The 16530-nt window shown below is 40.8% G+C and overlaps 1 protein-coding gene across 1 annotated transcript in view; it reads left to right on the forward strand.

The window, feature by feature from the left end:
* The window catches only part of LOC140228369 (spectrin beta chain-like), an 81966-nt gene that overhangs the window by 25460 nt on the left and 39976 nt on the right, over positions 1-16530 (forward strand). The window contains exons 27-43 of the mRNA XM_072308623.1: positions 309-432; positions 1421-1567; positions 2387-2650; positions 3472-3602; positions 4129-4315; positions 5451-5651; positions 6436-6552; positions 6964-7077; positions 7484-7666; positions 8330-8475; positions 9407-9521; positions 10117-10227; positions 10887-11066; positions 11526-11738; positions 12531-12680; positions 13858-13962; positions 14946-15040. Coding sequence (XP_072164724.1) covers positions 309-432; positions 1421-1567; positions 2387-2650; positions 3472-3602; positions 4129-4315; positions 5451-5651; positions 6436-6552; positions 6964-7077; positions 7484-7666; positions 8330-8475; positions 9407-9521; positions 10117-10227; positions 10887-11066; positions 11526-11738; positions 12531-12680; positions 13858-13962; positions 14946-15040 — 2583 coding nt within the window. The remainder of the gene's footprint in view (positions 1-308; positions 433-1420; positions 1568-2386; positions 2651-3471; positions 3603-4128; positions 4316-5450; positions 5652-6435; positions 6553-6963; positions 7078-7483; positions 7667-8329; positions 8476-9406; positions 9522-10116; positions 10228-10886; positions 11067-11525; positions 11739-12530; positions 12681-13857; positions 13963-14945; positions 15041-16530) is intronic.

Consider the following 16530-nt stretch of genomic DNA (forward strand, 5'->3'; position numbering starts at 1 on the left):
TTTTCTCTCGGGGGGATTTTTCAGTGGCCGCTATAGACAGGTGGCCGCTAAGGCAGGTTTGACTGTATTTGAATGCTCTGAGTGAGGTCTATTCTATATTTTCTTATTACCAGAGCTTCTCAATACTTACATTTCTGCATGATGTCTGAATTAAGAAAAAAATTCTATAGGCCACAAGGAAGAGTTACTGTACAAGCTCAGTTTTGTCTCACTAGTGCACGTAATGTCAGTGTTTATACATTGCATTATCAAGGGTAATTGCTCATTGCTTTTTCGTTAATTTTCATTTCTCCCCCAAAATTCTACAGCATCATCACCCGTCGGGACGAGGTGATTGACCGGAGGAATAAGGTCAAGGAGAAAAGCAAACAGAGACTGCATTCCCTCAAGGAATCTAAAGAGTACCTCGAGTTTGTCAGGGATGCAGATGAAGTAAGTTTGTGTGTGTGTGTGTGTGTGTGTGTTGATTATTTGTATGTAAAGCTGACCATGAATGTGTGTTTATCTCCTCTTTTTTTCTTTTTTCCTTTTTCGTAGTAATTTAATCAAGAGGGGGACAATAAGCAATACATAATGCTATTTACAATTATTTCACTGGTTCATCTCCAGTGGAAGAATGAGAAATACAGGAGTTATATTGGCACAAAATTTGATCAAAAAATCAGCTGGAACTCCCAATTCATGAGCCAAATTTTAATTTGAATGTAATGAATCAGCTTGGTCGTCTGAATGAGCAATATATTCCAAAAATCCTTGTACACAGTTTTATGTAATGATAATGATAGTAAACAATAGTGGCTTCTTAGTAGAGAGTTATTTTCTATCAAACAAAGATGCTCATGGCACTAGAGAGAAAAAAGATAACACCAGACATAGAATAAATTGATTACAATAATAATAACAGTAAACAAACATCAACAGGTACAAATGAAATCATTACAGAGAAAGATTATGTATGCTACAAATCATACAGGTATTTCTTCAGCTGCTGCTTAGATATTAGCGAGGAAGATGCGCTATGTAGAGAGATAGGGTAACTATTTCTCAGTGCATTACCAGTGTGAGAGAAGGCTATCCCCCCCCCCCCCCAAGAATGAGTGGTTCTGAGAAATTCTAAGAGTGAAGAATTTGATGATTTTAACCTACATGAAGGACCATACAGCTGTACCTTATCAGTGAAGCTTGCATGGAAGCGGGAGCTAGTTGGTGGATGACACCATAAACGCATATCAATACAGTGTATCTTGAATTGAGTTTATATCATGGCAGTGCAGGGACTATACCTTATCAACGACACATGCATGTAAGGGGACACTAATCAGTGGGTGGTACTGTAAATGAATATCAATATCTTGAATTTAATCTATACCATGGCAGTCCAGCCTTTTGCAACAGAAACTCTCACCCACTCTCTTTGTAGATTTCATCCTGGATCGCCGAGAAATTTGCCATCGCTGATGACGAGTCGTACCGAGAGCTGACCAACCTCCCTGGCAAGGTGAAGAAGCATGAGGCCTTTGAGGCAGAGATCGCGGCCAACAAGGACAGTCTGGATAAACTCAACGAGGTAAGGTCAAGTAGAGATGGAGAATAAGAGGGAGGAGGGGGGAGGAAGAACTGTGAGCTCTGCTCTTGTAATTTGAAATCAAAATCGTCAGCGCTAGGACCCAAGTTTCATGGAAATAAAGATATATGTGGTTGTGATGTAATTATTTCTGAGATATGAAAATGATATATCCCACATAAAACCCCAAAGTCGTATAAATGAGACATTGTATGCCTAGGCTACAATGTATAGTGAAAGGTGAAATGTAATTTCGTTTAGTTTGCAGTTCTGAAATTCTCACTTTCTGTGGTGTATAAGGTTTTTTGATATCTTGATTATTTCATGACTGCAATGTGAGATTAGAATAGACTGAAGTCGATGAGCCTTATATACATTTACACAAAAAGCAAGGGTGAAAATGAATCCTACTTAAGTGTTAATTGCTTTTTTTAGGCAGATAAATACATGAGATGGTACCTCACTCACAGACTAGTTAGGCCAAACACTTTGCCTAATCCTCTCCAGCATTTCCAGTGAAGATCAGAAATGTATGATTGCCAGGTACTTCAGTTTGTTATCTATCTGCATGCTGTAATGTGTTTGTAATTGTTTGTGTATGTGTGTAGTGCAATAGAAGAAAACATCCCTTTGGTTTTTTTTGTCCATTTGTTAAAAATATCACATTTTTTATTGCATTAAGACATTTATTGAGGATATCTTGCTTAAATGGGTTTTTTTAAAGTATACATACAGTAAACATGAAGTGTGTTTAAGGGAAGCCATCAAAATTTGAACATGAAGGTCACAAATGATAACTATATTTCTGTGTGCACTACTAAGGCGGGGAATGCGCTGATAACGGCAAAGAACTCCAGGTGGGAGGAAGTCCAGATTCTGCTGCATGCCATCAACGACCGGTGGGCGGAGCTGGCCGCCAGGGCCGCCGACCGCGGCAAGAAGCTGAACCAGGCGGTGCAGGAGCAGGAGCTGATACGGGGAGTGGAGGACGCGGCGGCCAGCATCCAGGAGATGGAGGTTGCCATGGCAGCACAAGATGTTGGCCAGAGTCTGAGGAGTGTCAAGAGCCTGCTCAAGAAGCAGCAGGTGAATATTCTTGTGTTTGTTTGTTGTATGTTTCGTTTGCAATGTAAGAGTTAAACTCATTACTCGATGTAGGTTATGACATTGATATTCTCCCAATTCTCAGGTCACACCACTTTTGTGTTGCGTGGTGTGTACAGTTCTGGGCAAAATTTCAGCTTTAGCTAGTAGCAGCATATTGCAATTAATTCAGAAATGGAAATTTTTGTGCATTCCGTGCAGCCAGAAACTAGTGTGAAAATAAAAGCATGCAAACATTATTGCTTGTTATGTACTGTAAAACCAGACATTTTTGCATGCATGAAACTTTCACAAATTTCACAAGGAGCCATGATTTTGCAGAGGTTTTTTTTTTGTGTGTGTGTGTGTGCATTGAATGCTACTGGCAATTCATGAATGTTTAATGCTGCAAAAAAAAACAAACAACAACCCAAAACAAAACACAGTATAACACTGTTAAATGTTTTGAATCTGCGGAATTTGAAACATGAAATTCAGGGTCCCTTGCTGAGCACGAAAATTACTCTGGCAAAAAATGTCCGCTTTTACAGTATGATCAGCACACGCAAATGTTGTGTGGGAAAGATGTCACTGTTATTGTCAACATTTTTCACTAATTTAAGTCAAATGTTATTGATAGGGTCACTCCCGTATAGAGATATCTATAATTTTTCGAAGTAAGTTTGTTACAGGTGAGAAACAGCAGGAAATTGCCGTCAGCTAGCCAGCATTTTGTTCTCTTTCAGTTTTGTTTTTCTTTTTGGTTAACCATATCATGTGACAAAGAGTGTTTACATCACTATTTTCCTCTGTGCATCATGTAGATTCTGGAAACTGAGATGGCATTGCAGGCAGAGAAATTGCAGAAGATTTCCAAAGAGTCGCAGGAGCTAGCTGCCCAGGGGCACTTTGACTCCGACAAGATCAAATCAGAGACAGCTTACATCACGCAAAGGTAAATTGTCAGTTGCAGATCTGCCTGTGAGTTTTCTGTATGTTTGTGTGTCTTGTATGGGCCCATTGATTGTAGTTCATGTCCTGGACTTCAGATTATTGTTACTCAATTTCAGATGTTACTGTGTTTGTGTGTGTGTATTTTGTATGATTGTTTGTGTTTGTGTGAATGTGAAATTCAGTCACTCCAGTGAGTAACAAGGTGTAATCATGATAGTTTTGATTGTAATGGAGTTGCCCTGGTTTAGTAGAGATTTATTGAGGATTGTGTCTGAAGCTTTACAAGCTGCATGAAGTGTATTTACGTTTTTATGCCAGATCGCAAATGTTTGTTTTGCAAGTCCAGCTCTACACGCAATTTTTTTCTGTCTTTCGTAAAGATTCTAGGATCACAATTAGTTTATACAAACTCGAGTTTTGTTAAATGAGAGAAGCAGGTGATAAGTGTTGTCATCAGCGAAAGTCGTCTGCGTGCGGATCAGATCATGCATAGAATTCACGTCCTCATTGCTTCTGTTCCATAATAGGTTCGGCGAACTTCAGGCTCCTGCCAAGAAGCGCCACAAGAGGCTGGAAGAGTCGCTTCGTGTCCAGCAGTTCTACCATGACGTCGACACAGAGCTGCAGTGGATCAGGGATCACCTGCCAGCAGCCAGCTCTACCAACTATGGCAGAGACTTCACTTCAACTCAGAGCATGGTCAAAAAACATCAGGTGGGCTTCAGAATTGATATGCCGTATTGACTGGCAATAAGGCTGCGACACTGTGCAAGCTGCATCCCAATTTTAGTGACTGAAAAAAAAAAATGAATTCAAACTTTATTCCAATCAAAGCTACCATCACTTTTTTGAGTTTTGATAACAAGCTTGGTCTGTGTTTCGTCAAATGTGTACGTGCTAGTAACAATATTTTGGGGTATGTTGCATTTTAAGTTTTACAGGTACATACACTGGACAGCAAAAGAAAGTACCCACTTCTGTCAAAGGCTGCACACAAAAATTCACCACCTGCAAATAAACAATTTTTGTACACAGGTATGCTGCAATATCCATCGGTAATCACGTACCCAATAGCAAGTGATTATCTTAATTACAAAGAAAAAATGACATGTACAGCATCCTGGTCACTGAATCAAAAGTCACAAAATGTAACAGAATGAGCCTTACAAGTTTTACGCAAAAATCAGTGTCACGAGACGAAAAAAGCAGTCACAAACATCAATTTTCAATAATGTGTATGTCCTCCTCGTGCCTGGACACATTCCAGGCATCTCTGACGCATGCCCTGGACAAGCTGTCTGGCGTAGTCCTGGGGAAGTTCTGTCCATTCCTCCTCCAGAGCTTGGATCAATGTTGGTTGTTTAAAAATGTTGTCCATTCAGTGGCCATTTTTGTGTGGTGGAAAGTGCTTTTGTGTGGGACTTTTGATTCAGCGACCAAGATGCTGTGCATGTCAAGTTCTTCTTTGTTATGAAGACATTCACTTGCTTATGTGCATGTGATTAGTAAGGGGCATTGTAGCACACCTGTGTGCAGAAATTGTTTATTTCTAGGGAGTGAATTTTTGTGTGCGGCCTTTGACAGAAGTGGGTACTTTCTTTTGCTGTCCAGTGTAGATGGCTATACATTGTCAGTACAACTGGCAGCTATGTTTTTGAATGTTGTCAACTCTTGGGCTTACAAGGATTTTATAACTGAAAGCTGCTTATTAATTGCCGCTCTTGTATTTACGGGTGGTCAGTGCAGTGCCAAGAGTACTTGCACTGCACAATAACATGGAATGAATACTTTGACTGTAAATCTCCAAATTGTGTTCTCTACAATGGATTCATACCTTTGTGCTCCGTAGAAACTGCATGCTGAAATCAGTGGCCATCAGCCAGTCATCGACCAGGTCCTCAAGACCGGTCAGCAGCTCATCGACTCTGGCCACTTTGCTCTGGAGGAAGTCCAGGAGCGGTGCCAAGACTTGTCCCTGTCCTGGGACGAGCTGCTTGACCAGGCTGAGGCCAGGAAAAAACAGCTGGACATGGCGTTTGAGGCCCAGCAGGTACGTACCGAATATGTGGCTGCCCAGCTCAAAATACAAAAAAGTAGGCCAAAATGAATTTCCACTTTTTACATAGTTTAAGAGAGTAAGCTCTATGCTTTAAAGTGATTTTGAACTTGTTGAAATTGGACCATCCTACCCATTCAAAATGTGATTGAAAATAGAGGTAGGAGTTGCAGTTTCAAAGAAAACGGAGAAAAGAGAATTTAAAGATTAGGGTCACCCAAGCGTGCTGTGCACAAGTATCAATTTCACAGTGAAACAACTCCTGACCCCAAAAATATGGTCCAGAAAAATTGGCATTTTCTCTAATCAATTTGTGCAAAAAAAAAAAGGAAAGAAAAAAATGCAAATGCTGGATAAAAGGGAATTTGATGTTACCCAAATTAGGCCAACACACATGGGCACAAACTCCTTCGGAGGCCAGCCACCTTTCCACTCAAGTGTGTGCAAACCACAGCTCTCAAAGCGACTACCATACTTTTTATTGCCAAACAAAAAATGAAACTTGAGCAAGTTATATGTCATTTAAAAAGTGAGAAAATTGTCTTTATACACATGTATAAATCACTGGCATTCAATTCATTCAGCGATTATAGCATTCAACAAAGTTCTAATGAATGGCTTTATTACTACTTTTTCAACTATGGGATATTCCGTATGTATGTGGCCTATGCAGGGGCTTTGCAGCAACTACGAGATAAGTCTTATCTGGACCAATATGAGTTAAAGCATTGTGGATTGATTGTGCATCTGGTTTCTTCATTGTTTGTGTATTTGTCAGTATTACTCTGAGGTGGCCGAGGCTGAAACGTGGATGAGTGAAAAGATGTCACTGGCCAGTCTGGAGGACTACGGTAAGGACGAGGACGCCACGGAGAAGATGACCGCCAAGAACAGGGTGAGTCAGATCGAGAAAGGCCATTTTGCTTATGTGAGGAGGACTTCCCTCAAGTGTTTGTGTGATCAGGACAAGTGTGATCGAGAGAGCCATATCATATGATCATTTTATTTTGTGAGTGTATGCAACAACTCACAGTGAGAGCCCACTCAACATGCACACAGCCATATCACTTCTTTGCATGTTCAGCGAGGGAATAAGTTCCGTCTACGCAGTCTAAAAATCCAGTCAAATTCATCTTTTGTACCTTGCATCATCGTATTGTTTTATTCATATCTGGATAATTGGATATCGTAGCTCATTTAGAGCTAAATCTTAAATGCTGTCGCAGTTTCCCAAAGTTAGTTGCATTCTAAGCAGTGAGATTTAGAGGTGTGTATTTACCCAGTACTGCTTCTGCTCCACGAACAGGCGCTAGAACTGGACATCACCAACTACGAGGGCGTGCTTGATAGACTGGAAGACCAAGTCACCGAGATGGCTTCGACTGGAAACCTGGAGGCAGAGAATGCTTGCGAAGCTCAGGTGAGTTTTTGTGTGTGCCGAGTAGTAACATGTGCCTCCTTTTGTCATTGTCATCGTTTCCTCTGTTCATCAGTTGCATCTCTAAAATGTTGGATTTGTTTTATGTCAAATGTAGTAAGCATAATTGTCAAGCTCATTGTCAAGAAATTCAAGATAGGCTGTCTGTATGGCCAGCTTAAAAAAAAAAAAACACACACAAAAGAAAAAAAGAGAAAAAATCAAATGCTGAGCCAATGTTTAATAATGCAAGATATTATGCTTCTCTGTATGATGATCAGTTGGAGGGGGGACCTCCCACACCCTTCTCCCTCCTCTCGCTGATGCTGATGCCCCGCAAAATGTTACACCTAACTGCTCTCTGGCCTTGACATTTCTGCCCCCGCTCCCTACGGTTTCCGCTCCTCAGGTTGAGCTGAGACAGCAGTACAAGAACCTGGTGGATCAGGTCACTCACCGCACCCTGAAGCTGGAACAGGCCAAGCTCATGCACCAGTACGTGAGGGAGAGCGACGAGCTGGGGGAGTGGATTGAGGAGCAGTACCAGGTGGCTAGCTCCGAAGAGTACGGCCAGGACTATGAGCACCTCGAGGTGAGCCATCTTCCATCAATGATCATGTCTGTGAGAAAGTGACAAAGAAGAAACCCCAACAACAAAACAAAACCCAAACAAAATACATATATGCTGTTATTAGATGTTCCTTACAAGAGATAGTTGTATGGGGTAGTAAATGTAAAAGTACAGATTCTATGGTCCATCATGGTCTGTTTGGGTGGAGAAAGAACAGTAAGAAGGTAGATGGAAAGAGAAAAGAATGGTGATAAGAGAAAAAGAGGAAATATACATTAAGATTGTAAGAGAGGTAGAGTGAGGGGAGAAAGTGAATGCATTATTCTTTCTTGAAGTCCGTAAAAGAACTCTGTGGATAGACCTGATAAGGTCTGTTAGGTAGAGGAAAGGCAAAGGAGTGAGTGTGAAAAGAGGAGGAGAAAAGGTAGAAGTAGAGATAGTGAAGACTAAAGATTATTCTTTCTTGAGGAGTCCTAACAAGGACTGGTGGAAGGGAGAAAGTGTACGGAGAGAGAGGTCATAACCTTTTGAACACATCGACTATCTCTTCTCATTCTCTATCTCTTCCTCTCTCGCTCTCTATCTCTCGCTTTCTATCTCTCGCTTTCTCTCTCTCTCTTTTTTTTTGCCCGATAGACCTTTGATCAATTCACCCTTTCATATTGTATTGTATTGTATTCATAGGAGCTGAGCAAGAAATTTGAGGAATTCTGCCGGCGAGTGGACGCCGGTCTGGAACAGTTCAACCGGTGTGAGCAGCAAGTCCAACGACTGGTGTCTGAGAGACACGAACAGAGTGACTCCCTGATAGAGAAACAGGACAGCCTCAAGTGAGTGTTTGCTGATCGAGACTCCAGTGACAAAGTCTCATCTAGTTTCTATCAAATTAGTTTCTTGCTTAGGTCAGTGATGATGCTACTATGGGTACTGCTTTAATGTGAAGTTAAACTACGACTTTCAAACTGAGTTTTGAAATAAGTGAGAGAGAGAGCTTTTTGTACTGTTAAAGTGGAAATTTTCACTGTCTTGATTCCTTGGAATTAAAAATGTGTGAAATTCATCTTACCTGGCTGAGCGCAAAAAAATTACAGTAAAATATCCTCTCCAGAACATGAATAATCTGATCTACAGATCCAAATATTTTCTTTTTTTTTTATTTTTTGCCATTTTCATCTACTTTAATATGGCTGAGGTGCTAAGGCATCTAGGTTTGGGCATTTGTCCCTAGAGATCAAAGAGTTATGGGTTCAGTGCTCATCAACACTTGTTACCAAGAACCTACAGCAAGACAACTTTGAATATGGTAGTTACATTGATGTTATCCGCCCAGGGGTATGAATGAATACTTAGATATTAAACAAGGGCAAGTGTGAGTAGGGCCCTTTTAATAAAGATTGATTATAAGATTGATCTTAGGATTGATGCAATTCAAAAAAGTTATGCTCAATCTGCTAAAAATTTGGGCTTTAAATCAAGGATACAATTGTATCTTTATAATCAATAGTGATCTTATGTTTGATTAACAGAATTACGTTTGAAAAGTCAAGCGTAAGATAAATTGTAACTCCGTAAGTTTGCCATGATATGCCCCTTGGTGGAGGAAGATCCCTTGAAAGAAGAGGAAATTGTTCATCAAGTCTAACATGTAAGTTTATCCAGAGAGTAGGTCTGTACTACATCTGGTTCTTAGAGACCTGTTAGTATTTTGAAAAACTTTGACCCATGACGATCGTGTCTGTCACCCTCTGTGGTTAATTGCAGGCAAGCACTAGACATGCTGATGGAAAAGATAAACAGTCGGAGAGAGAAGTTGGATGCTGCCAGGCAGATCCACAGCTTTAACAGGGATTATGAGGAGGCCATGTCAAGAATTCAGGTGAGAGGCTCAACCTACACACTATTTCTTCTGATTCTTACTACCAGATCCCAAACACAAGGTGGTCGCTTCTTAGCCCTGTCAAAGGGGTGAGTCAGTAGACTGCTCACTTAAGGCATATCAATGTCCGGTCGTCAGAGTTTAATTGAGGCACTGAAATGGCATATTTCCACACTCTATCCTAATTTGAATGCTTACAAATATCTGGGGAGAGAGCTGTGTTTATAAATAATTTTGTGAAAATCATCCATTTAGAATTTAACGATGTGAATATAACATACTCTGGAAGTATGTAGATGCTCATATGCATAAACAGACCAGTGTTTTGCAAGTGTGAAGTCAGAATATGTCCATCTTTGTTAATCCTCTCTGTGCCTAGGGCTTTAGCCAGAGTGTACAGTGCTATGGCATTATCTCTGCCAATCTCAACACTCTGCACTCAAAAGGCACAAAGGGTTCAGTGATCATATCATAACAATGACAATGGATGTATCTGGACACAGACTTAATGTACATCAATGTAGCTTCTATTAATATTGAGCAGAATTGGGCACAATTAATGAAATATCCTGTATTTATTTGTTTTGCTCCGTAGGAGAAGTATGCCATCATCCCTGCGGACTTGGGAAAAGATGTCAACTCAGTCCTGTCTCTGGTCAGGAAACACGAAACCTTTGAAAACGACTTGGTGGCACTCGAAGGCCAGGTCAGAACTTCTGTCCCCTTTTGAATAACATTTTACCCTTCCCAAATGTTAATATCATCTCTCATAAGCATTGATTGCTTTCTTCTTTCTGTCCTGTGACAAAAGTGAAAGGGTATCATATTTTCTTTGTCCAAATAAATATGAAGATAATGATTCAGCAGATCAGAAAGTCATGCATGTGTCTTCACTGTCTGTAACACCTGGATTTACTCTGATTCATGAATGTAGACCCCAAAAGTCATAAGCATGGGAGGTAAGATGGAAAATGATAAGAACCTGCCTAGAATAACACATGAGAAAAATATATAGTTGAAATTGGATAATTTCAAGATGACTGTTGTTTGTTTATTTGGCTACATGTATACTACTATGTGGTGTCACAAGTAACTGCAAAATTTGCACTATGAGACCTTGTTTTGTTTTGTATTTCTAAATTGAGCAATCTTAGAGGAATGCAATGCTATCTAAGTATCACCATATTATACAGTGTAATACAGGTAAAACACTCCCTGAAGCAGGAATGAAGTTTAGTTGTCACTCAATGTTGACTGAACTCGTGTAGAGTATTGAATGACACAAACACGGGATGCCCTGACTATGGAACAATGAACCTAAGCAAACCAGTTAACACCCCGTCCCCCTCTACATCCCCTCCTCAGCTTCAAAGCCTGGTGAACGAGGCAGCCCGGTTGCAAGAGGAGTACCCTGGGGAGAATGCCGTGCAGCTGGAGGAGCAGCAGTCAGTCATGGTGTCCGACTGGAACCTTCTCCAGGAGAGGGCTACGGAGAGGAGGCAGTCCCTCCAGGCGGCCAACGACTTCCATCGCCTCATGGCAACGGTATGTATGTCATGCCTCCTGTTTGGGTGGGGGCACTGTGGTGTAGTGGATGAGACAATTTACTTTCAGTCGGAGGTCCCGAGTTCAAATCCCATCAGGCGCCTACGTCTGAGGTGTATTTAACCACCATGTCCCTCTTGACCCAAATGTATGAATGGGCACTTGGCAGTGCTAGGGTAATAGTGATGGCAGGACCTTCTGGTAGAGCAGCGGAGGCTACCCTAGATAAAAAAAAGACTGTTGTTGTTGTTATTGTTGTTGTTGTTGTGGTTGTGGTTGTGGTTGTTGTTGTTGTTGTTCCCATTGACCCTTTTGCTTTTTCTCTGTTGTAACTGAAAATGGATTCCAATTGGCAGATCCAAAGAAGCAGTGGCTTCAAAATTAACGTCAAGCCCTGCATACAGGTTATGTAGTAATTTTGACTTATTTTGTTTTTTCTCTTATCACCTTCTTTGGCAGTGCAAGGACCTCATCAAGTGGTCTGAGGAGATGAACGTTGAGATGGAGGCAGAGGAGGAGCAGGGGCAGGAGAAGGATGTTTACACCACCATCAGCATGATTGACAACCACCACCAGCTTAGATCTGAGATTGAGGCCCGAGAGGACAACTTCAGCTCCTTGGTCCAGGCAGGAGAGATTCTCATCGAGCAGCAGCACTTTGCCAGCGCTGAGGTATGGACAAATTGCTCTCATCCCCCTCCACCACAACCCCCCCCCCCCCATTGACTGTGTATATGATGAGCAATAGTTTTTTCCCATTCTTGATAAATTAGAAATTGGCATTCATTAGAATAAAATGCAAACTCAAACAAACCCTGAAGCTACACTTGTAATTTGTCTTTTCTGTCTCTTGTAATGATTTGTTGTAATGAGTCTGACAGGAGTAAACTACTTCCCATTTTTTATCCTCTCTTTTTTTTTTTCTCTTACTACATTAAGAGCATGTAGGTTTGTTTGTTTGTCTGTTGTTGTTGTTGTTGTTTTTTAAAGTATGATTGATCTTTTTGATCTGAATTAACAGTCAGTTAATGGTAATAGCCAGAGTGGAAACTTTGACTGAAAAAAGAAGAAGAATTTTGCATGAGGCAAGTGATACTTTTAAATATTTGTGAATGCAAGTGTTTACTAACCTTGCAAACACATTTTTGGAAGGCAACTGACACTTAATCAATAAGACTTCTGTAAATATCAAAGCCATTGCTATCTTTCATATACATTTGAATTCTATTTTGTTTTTTACTTCGGTCTGGACTATGGTAAGGTAAACAGGCAGCTTTTAGGATGTATTTGACAAATGTCACTCCAACATTTAGAAGTGCTGCTGCTGTTGTAAAGGAAACAAGATGCTAAGTTGTCACATTTAGGAACTGGTATCATGGGTGGGGGGGGGGGGGGGGGGAGTGCATTTGTAGCATTGCTGGTGATATCTCAGCTATTTGTCTTTGTATCCCTTCACACCACCAGATCCAGGAGAGGATTGAGGCGGTGCTACAGGCGAGGGAGGAGCTCCACGCTGGCTGGCAGGTCAAGCAGGAGAGACTAGACCAGAGCCACCGCCAGCAGCAGTTCTACCGAGAGGCCAAGGCCCTGGAGACCCTCAGCAGTCAACAGGAGGTGAGTGTGCCCACCGTGGTCCCCTCGCAACACGGGACACCCACGGTGTCATTGGCCACGTTCAAGCACTCAAAAGTGGACCAGACACTAAACCAAACCAATGCATACTGTACTATACCATGCCCGATTGGGAGTGTGTGAGTGCTCTGTGGAGATACAATGTGTAGCATACCTCATAAGCTAATTTGGGACTAGAGCCAGAGGGATCACATGTTTTGTAGCAACAGGGTCATGCACCTGGGATGCTTACGCTACATGCAGGTGTCCCCAACAAAGAAAATTATCTCTTTGCATTATAACTTAGTGCGTGTTATGCTTATTCTTCTCATGCCAACTTCTGGTTCTGTTATGTTGCACTGTTAGAGGACACCAGGAAGTGGTCCACTTTTGGCACAGTATGGTATGGTACAGTACATTTTGAGATTGTTCAACCACTCCTCTGGCGCAGATATGGAACGGTACAGTACCTTTAGGAGAGCGCTTGAACTCACTCATTGGCTGACATTGTCATGTGATGTACAGACGTTAGTGATTTACTGGTCACAGACTTCTTTGTGCGATGACCAAGAGAGATCTGCAGTTGAGAACTAGAAGGTTGCTAAGCTGTCACTGTGACACTGTGCAACATTCAGCTTTTGGTTCTTGGCTGATAATGTGCTTCATGAGCATTACTTACAATTCACCTGTGGAGAGTGATAAGTGCATTAATGCTGCTAACCGTTGCATAGATTTAATGGACAAGTTTACCTTTATATTCATATTGATTAAGAGAATGCAGCAATGATAGTAGAACACGTCTGTAAAAGTGTGAGGAAAATTGGACAATCTGTTCAAAAGTTATGAATTTTTAAAGTTGTGGTGCCGCTGAAAAAGGTCTCTGTACAGGTTGACGGGAACAAGATTTTGATCTGATGTATTGTTACCAGATGCATACCAGTAGTTAAGTTCCCAGTCAGAGATATTTCCCATTGCTAAAAATCACACCCAAACCTGAAACAAAACACAGTAATGTGTGATTCAAAGACACAACTTGAGCTATAAAACTAGGTGATGAAAAAAAGTATTGAACATGTAATTTACAAGTTCAATGTATGTTGGATGGGTTCCAAAAATTTTCACAACAGCTGCAAGAATGATTAATCAGTTAACAATGGTCTGTCTTTATTGTGTTTTGCAGGTCTACCTACAGAGCAGTGATATGGGATTAACAGTTGAAGAGGTGGAGGCACAAATAAAGAAGCATGAAGCATTTGAGAAGATCCTTGCAACACAGGAAGAAAAGGTGAGCTTTCCTCAAATTGTCAAATTGTGGTGATGATATCATGAGCTTACTCATTTACATATTCATATCAACTCTCCAAGAGCTATTTTGCGAAAGTTAGCAAATCTTTGATGAATGTCCTTACTTTTATTCCAATCTGAACAAATTTTCACTATTGTGCTCATCACATTTCACCCTTTCTCTTCAGATTAACTTTGAACTATTCAAATTCATTAAATTCTTCCGTCGAGGTGTTTTCATTGCAACTGATTTACAAATTGCCCTACGTCGACGTAATTAAGCACTGATTGATCAGTGTTTGAGTAGTAGCCATGATAAAAATCATGGGCGTACATACTCGTGCAGGATTCGAACCTATGACCTCCTGATCACCGGACAGGCGTCATCTCCACTAGACCACCGAGCTTTCGCCCGACAGCAAGTGCTGGTTCTAATCCATATAGCATGCAGCGGGTACTGCGTAATTATTCAAATTCATGAATTTCTTCCGTCGAGGTGTTTCATTGCAACTGATTGACAAATTGCCCTACATAGAGTGTGTATGCCCATGATTTTTATCATGGCTACTACCAAAACACTGATCAAATTCAGTGCTTGTTTACGTCGATGTAGGGCAATTTGTCAATCAGTTGTAACTTTGAAGTAGCCTAGGGTTTCCCTTTAATAACATATGGTGTCAGTCAGATATCATGTTGCCATCAAGGCTTTGTAAGATGATAAGTGCTGTAAGTCCCTTGACAGCAGCAGTTGTGCTCCTTAGGCAAGGCACTTTTTCCTCATTACCAAGTCCTTTAGAGGGGACTAGAAGCCCTTGGTCCTGTGGTTGCTTCCTTGTTTACAACCATCTATTGCTCTTATAGCAGCCGTGTAAAGAAAATTCTCATGAATCAATTCAGGATTGCTTGTGATGATCTGTTGCTAGGCAGATGGTTGAATTCTAGCATGTTGTGTAATTACTCTATGTGTTTCAATTTCCTCCCAAGACTAACGCCCTGCAGGCTTTTGGTAATCAGCTGGCTGTTGATGGACACTTTGATGCTCCAGCCATTCAAGAGAAGATGAAGGAAGTCACCAAAAGGTGAGAAGGTTTCTTGTTTTTCCCCCAAGTGACTATTGTGTTCATGTTTGGAAATCGTGTGCTATTGTTAATGTGTACGTGTATTATTTTTGCATACTTTTGAGATGAATTGAAAGCAGTTACATGTTTTTCACTGCCAACCAAAAGGAGCATATTACTCTGTTGATAACCAGGAGCTATTTGTTTGGGGTTTTGTTTTATTCTCTTTAGATCGTGATGCAGTTGCAGTAGTATAGAAACTGAAGGTTACCACTGTGCAAATGTGTAAAGATTTGGGCATGTCCTTTGCCAGGTGTCTGCCTCCGTAAAAGCTTGCTGACAATGGGGTTTGGGATAGCTACCGTATTCGCCGACGTATAGGCCGCAGTATTTTTCAGAAAAATAAAAGTGAAAAGTCGGGGTGCGGCCTATCTGGCGGCAAAACCAAAATTGGTCTCTGCAACCCGGCAAATCGGGAGTAAAAACTAACACATTTATGCATGTATGGGACTACACAATAGGCAACCAAGGAGGCAACCATCCCCCGATGATATGAATACCGGTATATAAATCTTACAAGCAAAGCTGCATTCCGTGTTTGTTCCTCATCAGTATGTCCTCTTTGTCTTTTCTATGAAATTTTGATGAGGCGAAAATAAAACTTAAGCTCAAAGCGTAGCGCTGTGCTAACTAATAATGAGTAATAAAGTGTTTGTCAGAACCTGTCTATTACGTACGTGATTACCTGTCTATTACAATGAACCTGTCTATGACAATGTACCGTAGTACCTGTCTATACATGATTACCTGTCTACTATATTACAATGTACCTGTCTATAGACTGTACAGACAACCACCTGTCTATTACATGAATACCTGTCTACTATATTACAATGTATCTGTCTATAGACTTGCATGTACAGAGACAACCACCTGTCTATGCTATTACACTGTACAATGTGACTCGATCGACTAGCAACTCACACACCTGTGGTGTATGTTCTCTAGCGTTAGATTTCCTCCTGTCCCTTTCCCTCATTTTCTTTCTTTTGCTTTTGTATCATTACACATTATTTTCAGAGTACAATCGTACTTTTGAGCGTGTTTTGTTCATTTTTGTTAAGTTATTACCTCACTGGCAAAAATTTGGAGGTGAGTTTTTGTTCGAGTGTTTGTTCGAGTTTTTCGATTGAACGATGTAGTTTATCTACGTGTGTGACAATCGTGCGAGAACATCGTATTTTGTATGGTACCCACTTGTTTATTTCCGTGAAAATTTAAGTATTTTTTTACCGTTAAGTGTCTTCATCATTCGTCTTCAAGCATCAGGTTTTCACGTTTCTTTTCAGTATTTTTTTTTTTTTTTTTTTTTTTTTTTTTTTTTTTTTTTTTTGCGTTGCACAAATCGGAGGTGCGGCTTATACGGCGCTGCGGCCTTTGCGCCGGCGAATACGGTATATGAATTTATTTGCAAGTTCTAAGAGTTCGGAATTTCTCAGAATGAGTTTATT

Source organism: Diadema setosum, chromosome 1, assembly GCF_964275005.1.
Source record: "Diadema setosum chromosome 1, eeDiaSeto1, whole genome shotgun sequence".
Classification (NCBI taxonomy): domain Eukaryota; kingdom Metazoa; phylum Echinodermata; class Echinoidea; order Diadematoida; family Diadematidae; genus Diadema; species Diadema setosum.